The following is a 9,181-nucleotide window of genomic DNA, read 5'->3' on the forward strand; positions in this document are numbered from 1 at the left end:
CCACTCCTCAAATTTGTACAAATGACCTTGCCTCAGTACCTTTGCACTTGGCTTTTCTTCTTCTTGGAATATTCTACCAAAAGATAGCTCACTCCCAGTTTCCATCCTGTCTCTGCTTATATGTTGCCTTATTGAAAAGGCCTTCCCTGCTCACCCACTGTAAAATAACAGACTTTGGCCCCTACGTCTTATCCAGCTTCATAGTTGTCCACAGCCCTGATAACTTTTTTCTTATTAACTAGCCTCTTCTGTAAGATAAATTAGGACAGAGATTTTATTTTGTCTGCTGAAGTTACCCCAGTGTCTAAAACACTGTCTAATGCATAATAGTTACTCCAAATGATCCCTTCAGTGAATTAATAAAAAAAAAACTTAATCTGTGTATCTCTAACACCAACCTATAACAGCTTTATTCTATGTCTATAATACATGGTATATATTGTTATTGAATAAACAGGTAAAAATGTTAGCTTTCTTTGTTAGAATAAAGGGTTATATAGAGTTACCTAATCCTAATCCTACCCTGGGTGCTCATCAGCCCCTGCAGTCCTGATTTACAGACCTCACTGGAGCACTGAGGAAGGAAAGGCAGTTGCTAATGCACAAGGTGGTCTGTTGTGCCACAAGAGGACCCCCCCGTCTCAGAGCTCTGGAACATACTTGAGGCTGTTCACGCAGCATCAGCACCCAGGGCAGGGACTACAGGCCTCCTAGCCTGAGCGTGGGGCACCAAATGACACTGTTGATGGAAGGATGAAATTCAGACACTTTGGAGAAAGAAAATAAGGGGGGGAATACCCAATTTCAGTTTTTTTTTTTTTAAAGATTTATTTATTTATTTGTGCATACAGAACTGGGGTACAGGCCAGAGACTCAGGGGCGGTGAGAGGCTTCACCAGAGACAGAGTGGGGAGCAGAACAGGCAGATCTACGAAGTACACTGCTGAGGGGAGCAGCGGGCAGGCCAGGAGAGGTCTGGCTCGCCATGTGGTCTCCTCCGGGGCAGGCGGCAGGCGGGAATCGAACTCATGCGGAAGTGGCTTCAGATTCTCAGTGCTGTGCTTTAACCCGCTGCGCCACCAGGGAGGGCCTTCAGTTTTTTTTACTTTGAAATTGGTGCTAATTCAAATGTAGCCATCACAAGAAATACACCATTTCAAATTTCTCAATGCTTGTAACATTTCAGGATTTGTGTGTATCCCATGAAGCACTGCAGATCCCTGAGGCCCCGAGGGGCCATGGGTACCATTCGGAGAGGGGTCAGTGGCTGGTGTCAGGAAAGTATTGCAGCTGCTTTTAGTTCTGTGGGTCTTTCCATCCACATCCATCCCCACCTGCAAGGCATCAGTCTGGGAAACCCTTGTTTTGCCATTATCACTCTGTTCTAAAAGCCTTTGATGGCTTTCCATTGTCCAGTACAGATTAAATCCGAATTTAGCCCAACTGGAGAGGCCTCTCAGCCCAGTCTGTTTACCTGACACTCATCGTAAGCCATCCTTCTTCCTACCTAAAGACTGTCCCTCGAGTCCCTTCCTCTCCCAATTGCCAAGATGCCCTATCATGCCTGCTTTTGGCCCTGTTGTCCCTCCCTTTGACCCACACAATTGCTGGGTCACAATTGCTGTTACTGATTCATGACAGGAGCACAAGAGACTCTTTTCTGCAATGTTTTTGTATGATTCCTTTAAAATGCCACTCCGCCCTTTGCCAAAGCACAGCTCCCTTGAATTGCAGTCATTGGTGCTCTGTCTCTTGCATTTTGAGATGTGGCCATGTTTTACTCATCTTTCTATGATGCCCAAGAAGCAGAGGAATGAGAATTCCTACTGTGTGTCTCCTAGGCTCCAGGCCCTTTGTGCCTTCTCACAGATCTTTAAAGGAATTATTTTAGAGAGCGGTAATGGCAGATTGATAGCATTAATGCCATTTTATAGATTAAAAAAAGAAAGGCTCAGAGGAATGAAGCAGCCAGAGCACTAAGCTAGTAAAAGTAGGTCGCATTGCACAGCCAAGACTGCCGGCCAGCAAGACCCATGCTCCTCCGCCACACTGCCACAGGAGTGCCAGGAGACAGGTTCCTCAGGAAGAAATGCAGTGACCCCACAAGGTCATTGCCCATGGTCTTCCCTTTCTGTGCCTCTAAGATGTGTTGTAAGTCTGAATCGTTTACTTCCTGTCTGCACACACAACACACACACACACACTCAATTTGGTAGCTGACCCTGTAACTTTTAAAAGGCTGAGCTCCAGATTTGATCGTTCAGCACTGGTACGCCTAGGATTCAGATCAAGGAGCCAACTATATTTGTGGAATAGATACATAATCTTCTTTTTGTTTCCCCAGTAGACAAGTGATATTTTTAAAGTGTGTGAACGTCCTAAATTTACTTGTCATTTCTATGTGACTTCATTAGCTCATCATGAACTAATTGGTGCTATTTCATTTCAATCTAAATGTGAAGAAAATACCAGTCCTATGCATCATTTCATGGAAATATAATAGTAAAAAGCCTGACTATTCCCCTGGTGATAGCAAAGTGGGTTGAATAGCTATTAAAAGTAGCTGGAAATCTTAGTAGTGTTTTATTTTAAGCATAAGAACATTTCTCATACATTAATGGAGCCATTTATGATTTCCAGATGTTTTTGGTTTTGTCATTTAATGATGGTATATTTGCTAAAATAAATTCCCAGTTATTCTAAAAGACAATTTTTGTACAGATCTGTACTGCTTGAAAAATAAGTGTGAGTAAACCTTTATGCTTACCATCTTATTTGAGCAGTGACAATGATTGGATTGACAATATACCAAAAGAGCAAGGGGGAAAAAGGTAATTTCATGCAATTTCTTAAGCAAAAAACCCACTTTGCTATAAGACCCTTTGACAGAGGGTCTTCCCACCCCCCAGAGACCCCCACCTGGTGCAGGCACTGCCCAGCAGCACACCAAGGGTGACTGAGTATTTGCTATTCAGAGTAGATGAATAGTAGGAAAAAAGTGACAGTTGCATATTTGTATGATATAAATTATGCATTTCTGACTTGCCAGTTCTTGGCTTTGTACTTTCAAAAAGAAAGGAAAAAAAGGAACTGCTCGCTGTGTAATTTTGGCTCCTTTCCAGAGTCCGTATGCCTTCCTGCTAACTGAGATGAGACGCCAAAGCCCTGTGCTGTTCAAATTTGCGCAACAATGCTTTAATACCCAGAGCTCCTCCATAAATAGTCTGCTCTCTCCACACTGACGGAAAAAACAACCTTAGGAAATCTGGGAATGTGCGACTAGCCCCGACTGATTGATCTGAGCCCGTGGGGAGCAGTCGTGTGCACAGCCCCCATTCCTGGCGTGCAGGATTCTTTACTAAGGGGCAAAGCGGAAGACACCGTGGAGCTACTACAGCCTTAGCAACAGTGGTAGCTGTTTTTTGTTTTGGTTTGTTTATTGTTTAGAATCTGAGCACCCTACTCCTTTAAGGGAATGTAAACTCCTTTCCCTCCTTTGCAGTCCCAATCAGTAACCACCGAGACTGTCAGCTGTCTGTGGTTAGAAGGAAGAACAGCCCGAGGAAATCATCTGTCTTCCTCACAGGAGAAAAGTTACAGGAGCCCAGATGGACAGTCCCTTTTTGCATGCAAGGGACCAGCTAAAATCCAGGGGGCATCCAGTGATGGTTTTGGTTTCTGTGCTGGGTGTATCAGCAGCTGTGGCTTGGGAGGTTCCATTCAAGAGTGGTATTACTGCAGCTGTTTTTCGGTGTTGATGAGCAGTGCTTATTTGGGGACACTGTGCTGTTATTGCAGAGCCTCACCATGAAGATCCAGGATCACCCCAGCCTACCCGATGCCAAACTGCAGAGGTCTCAAGAAGCAGCTGAGCAGCAGGAGAGCTTTGTCTCTGAGGTGCCCCAGCTGGATCTGACTGCATTGTGTGAAGAGAAGAGCTGGGAAGGTAGGGGGACTGAGCTCTGATGATTGAGGGGAGGCATGTAACCCTATGAATGTGGGGGTGAGCAGATGGCATGTGTGCAGAAGTAGCTGTGTTTCTAAATGACCAGAAGTCCTCTCCTGGCTTAGGAATGTGACACATTAAATGTTGCCAAGACTAACTGCAATCTCAGGATGAAAGCATGCTTGCATTTATCAAGTGTCACCTTGCAGTGTTTTTTTGTTTTTTTCCCTTTTAAATGCACAAGAAGTGCTAATATATAACACTTGCCTTAAAGGAGTACCAAGCAGAGGAATCAGGAATTGCTTTGCATTCAGGATTTTATCCTTCAGTATAAATGATTATTCCACTGCTACCTGCCAGGCATCTCCTCCTTCATTAAAGCTCTTTCCCATATATTGAGTTGCTTTGCTTCTATGCTTGCTTTTATGCATTTTCTTAATCCAAGTTAACAAACATAAGGGATTTGCTTATCAAAGACATCATCGAATAAAAGTGCTTCTTAAGAAAAAGGGCATGGGGGAGCGTGTAGGGCTGCAGTACAGTTTTAAATTGTTTTTTTTTTTTTCAGAGATTTTTAGTAAAAACTTTTTCAAGATATTGGAAATTAACTTATAAAGACATAAAACTGTCATCAGGAAGGATATTGCAATAGTTCCATCACACTGCTCTTCCGATCCATGTGTGTATCCAAACATATATCCAAGTGTATCCAAAATAAATGCCTCTCTGCATTTGTGCAATATGTGTACGTGAACTATACAACTTAATGCAATGACTTAGCAGAGTCACAACTATGAAAAACAGTCCTTTCAAAGGCCCATGAAATTTTTGTCTTCTGGTGGTCCCCCTTTTTTAACCACAAAAGTACTCATTATGATAATGATTTTAATCAAAGGACCAAAATGTTATCTAAAAAGACCACAAGTGTGAAAACTATCAACCCATTTGCTCCTCACATCCTGGGAAAGTGAAACCTTTCAAAACAAGCTGTTTTTTATCCTACTCTCCCTCTTTGCAAAATAAGAAATATGTTCTAGTTTTTTGTTTTGTTTTGTTTTGTTTTTCATTTAAGTAGGCAGTGAAACAGATTTTGTCAGCTCTTTCCAGCTTACACTACATTCACTAAATTTAAGAATGCAGGATTTTTGTTTTGTTTTATTTCAAGTGGTACATTCCTGGATACTGTTTGGCTGTTCTTTTCAAGTGTGTTTTTAATTCACACAGTAATGTAACACCCCCCTACCCTCAAAAGTCCCATGGTAGCCACTGTTACCAAAATAAAAGAGAAAAAGCAGTAGTCAAAATAAACACTATGAGTTTCAATTAAATAATCTCTCCATGTCATCAATGGATTTCAGTTAAATGATCTCTCCATGTGATTAACATAAGCTTTAAGTAAAAGCTAAGATTTTTGGTAGAATTCAGTTGGTCACTTGATGATTTACTTTCCTAATGATTAATTCACTTACGGAGTAGATAGTCACACTCCTCCTGAAAGCGACTCACTTTGTTTTTTTTTTAACTTGGTCAATCACACTAAAAGAGGCTAGTGTAAAGCTGAAAATTCACTCCAGAGTAGTTGGAAGCTAATTTATAGTTTCCTTAAAACTGTCTCATTTCTTAATATAAAGAACTTTCTTTGAGACAAATAATAACAATACAAAGGAGCCAATCAACATTTTATTTTGTACTGGAAAAATAGATAGAATTTAAAAAAAAAGTTTATTGGGAAAAAATATGTCTAGAGAATGTGAATTTTGGTATCCAAATAATTTAGGAAATTATTTGCTTTAATGTTTTGTTCCAGTTACTGCATTTGTCACTGAACTTGCTTCTCTTAAAAATCTGTCTGAATTCATTCAAGAGCTGTTTTAATCATAATTATGCTTTCAGTGATCAATTTTATTATATATAATTTTTAAATTTCCAAGTTATGTTATAATTGTTACATAGGTATAAGAACAGTGAAATAAAAGAATTTTTGTATCAAGTGTATAGATGAGAGCAATAAATTCAGTCACTGAAATGTGACTTATTTTATAGCTTCGAGAAGAAACCAACAAAATGGTGGCTTTCCAGTAAGAAATATACACTTTATGCTCACCTAAACTGAATATGAATCATTAGTTATCACAGAATAACTGGAAATCAGTAGCTAGAAGTAGATAGTTTCCAAAACCATGGAAACCAGTATCCATCTAAAATCTCCGTTGCTACTGTCAGGTCATTGTGTAATGGAGTGTAAGCCTCTCCTACTGGTGTGCCTGGTCATTCCCTTGTTCACACTGTAGTTTGTGCTCTCTCATTCAGTAGAATCCTAGGTATCAAATGAGGCAGACCCAGTGAGCAGCCTGAGGGGCTAGTCTCTGTGGTATATGCTTCCATACAGAAACCATGTTCTCTGGCTTTTGAGGCATATCCAATCACAGAAACAACAGGGAGATTAAATTATTAAATACTCCATAAGCTACGTAGAATGGAATCCGTCTTAAAGTGAATATAGGTTCAGAATCAGATTGTGCTTTTTGATAATAAATAATACCACTTTTATCATTATGTATGTATGTAGTGAAGTAAATTTTCCTTCATATATATCTTGTATATAATTTATATATGTGTGAAGTAGGCTTGGGAGTGTGAATTGTCTGTGTGCAAATATAGATTGTGTGTGTTTATATGTATTAGGATACATTTTTTAGTCACAGTTTTTTATTTATCTGCATGACCGTATTATTAGAGTTTGTACACTCCAGAGTTAAAGGAAACACAAGTCAAGTGTACTTTTTTTCTTTTTTAAATCCCTTTAGAGTTGCATAATTAGAATTTTCCTAATCACCCAAGTCATATTGATTTGGAGATACTATTTGTGGAAGTACTGATATTTCAACACTTAGCTACTCTATTAGATTTGCCCTGGTGAAATTAAGTTTGAAAGAGCAATTTAAAGGCAAAAAATACTTCATATATCTTATTCATAAGTTGTGCTTACTGAAAATAGCTTAGATAAGAAAATTCTCTAAAAGAAGGGTAAAGAGTTCCACCAGGCTGCCTCTTTCTGAACAAGGGCAAATTTGTGTCCCAGAAGGTGGGGACCATAGTGATAAAGAGCTAGTCATACCTTGATTCAAGTTCTGGTTTTACCGCTTTACCACTTAACCAGCTTTTGGACTAGTTAATAAGCATAATTCAGTTTTGGCCTCAATTTCCCATCTTTAAATAGATATGAGCAGTGGGTATAGTATTATTTACTTACTAAGATTGTTGCAAGGTCCCTATGTTTATTGCAGCACTATTTGTTATAGGTAAAATATGGAAACAACCCAAATGCCCAAAAGTAGATGGATCAAGAAGACATGGTATACATACACAATGGACTGTTACTCAGCAATCAGAAAAGATAAACTCATGCCAAATAAAATTAACAGGCAAAATTAACTATAAACCAGAGACATTCTGCAGGGCAGGAGGAGAGAGAGGGGTCAAAACTGGGGAGGGAAGAGCACTAGGGACTATGGCGATGGTGCTTGAGTATGCTGGTGGTGGGAATTTTATGGTGATTACACCTGAGAGGAGAAAGCATCCATTGTACAAGAAGGAAGAATGCTATAAAATATATATAAATTTTTAAAAATAATAAAACAAAAATAAAAATTATTGCGAGGATTAAGTGAATTGATACAGGTGTAAAATACTCAGCATGATGTAGGCACTTGGTAAGCAGTGTTAGTTAGTGTTACTACTGTCTACCATGAATATTTCCAAGTATAGCTTAAGAAAAACCAGCCTAAGTTTGTCTTACGAAACCAGATCAATTCTACCTCGTGAGCATGGATGGCTGTGAACATCAAAGAGAAATGAGTAATGAGTAATTGCTAGGCAGCCTTCTTTCTTTTTTCTGACTCTGGGTTAGGGAAGTAGTGAATTTGAAAGGGCTAAATGGCACCTTTCACTGGGACTTGTATAGTCTTTTAGGAGATGTGAAGGGAGAGAAGACAGGTAGGATAATGAATTACTAACTAAGGAATTGAACTTAAATCTGCAGGTACATGGATCAAACTCAAAGCAAATATTTCATCAGTGAAGTTCTCAGCCCAATTCTTTTCCACACATTTGTGTGGGAATGGCTTAGGAAAAATTGAAGTTCTGTTTATTAAATCCAATAGGAACAAAGCAGATATATGAAATAAAATGATTTACTTTGGGTTGATAAAACTGACAGCTAAAGTTCCTTCTAACTCTAATAGTTTACCAAACTATTTGAACAATTGAATGGAACTGCCATTGTTTTAAGATTAACTTTTGGAACACAAAGGGAAGTTTTTTGATAAAAGTTTCCACAATCAAGGCCCTGCCAGTGACGCTTACATCTTCGCATGTCTGGGTGACCTAGCACTACAGAGACACTTTATGCATGACCGCGTGCCAAACATTATGACTCTGAATAACATGCAAGTGGAAATGAAATGTAGAAAGCATCAGCTCCCTCATTCTGTCAGATTTCTTAGAAATAAATAATATCAGTAGTCAATGTTCTTTTTTACAGTAGATGGACCCAACCAGCTAGCAGAAAGTTGCTATTTTCCAAAGACTACTTTATTCTTACTCAAAACTGTTTCCTTTTTCCTATAGTGAATTTCACATTTCCATGTGTGCTTCACTTTCTGAATTAGAAGTCCCCGAAGACCTGTTCTTTTTTTATTACTTAAATAGTAAGCATACGCCTTTATTTCTTTGTCAGCCAATATGGGTGGGTTAATTTTTAATAGAGACATGCGACACTATGTACAGAGTTCTTTGTGACAAGACATGTGACTTACTTAAAAATCCCTTTCCAGGGGATGGTCTAGATATAAAAACATTTATTTTAGGTGGACCTTTAATAATGAAAATCCAACTTGAAGCCTCAAATCTGTCCTGTTTTCTCTTGGAATAACTTTCTAGCGATATCCTTGTATAGTGTCATTCTTTGGAATTACTGGTTAAAATATAAAATGCTTCCCATACTAGAAATTGTGAGTACATCCTCAAGCCTGACTCTATACAGGTATATCATTGGACATGCAATCATATACTATACTTCTCTTACTTGGCTCTTTCTGTTGTTTTTTTTTTTTCCTAGTCAATTATCAAAGCAGAAGATAATTTTCCATTTTTAGGTCATTAAAAGCTAAAACAGATTGTTGGTTTTATTGACTATTTAGATACATTAAATTGTGCACTATCTGTAATGTTATA

General features: G+C 38.8%; 1 protein-coding gene across 3 annotated transcripts in view; it reads left to right on the top strand.

Annotated features, from left to right (window-relative positions):
• Positions 1–9,181, top strand: part of FAM13A (family with sequence similarity 13, member A) — a 438,275-nt gene that overhangs the window by 404,096 nt on the left and 24,998 nt on the right. For all 3 annotated transcript variants that reach the window (XM_012724150.1, XM_012724149.1, XM_004681127.2), the window contains one exon: positions 3,799–3,946. In XM_012724150.1, the coding sequence (XP_012579604.1) occupies positions 3,799–3,946 (148 nt within the window). The remainder of the gene's footprint in view (positions 1–3,798; positions 3,947–9,181) is intronic.

The sequence above is a fragment of the Condylura cristata genome, unplaced genomic scaffold (assembly GCF_000260355.1).
Source record: "Condylura cristata isolate star-nosed mole 26May11 unplaced genomic scaffold, ConCri1.0 scaffold00012, whole genome shotgun sequence".
NCBI classification, from domain to species: Eukaryota; Metazoa; Chordata; class Mammalia; order Eulipotyphla; family Talpidae; genus Condylura; species Condylura cristata.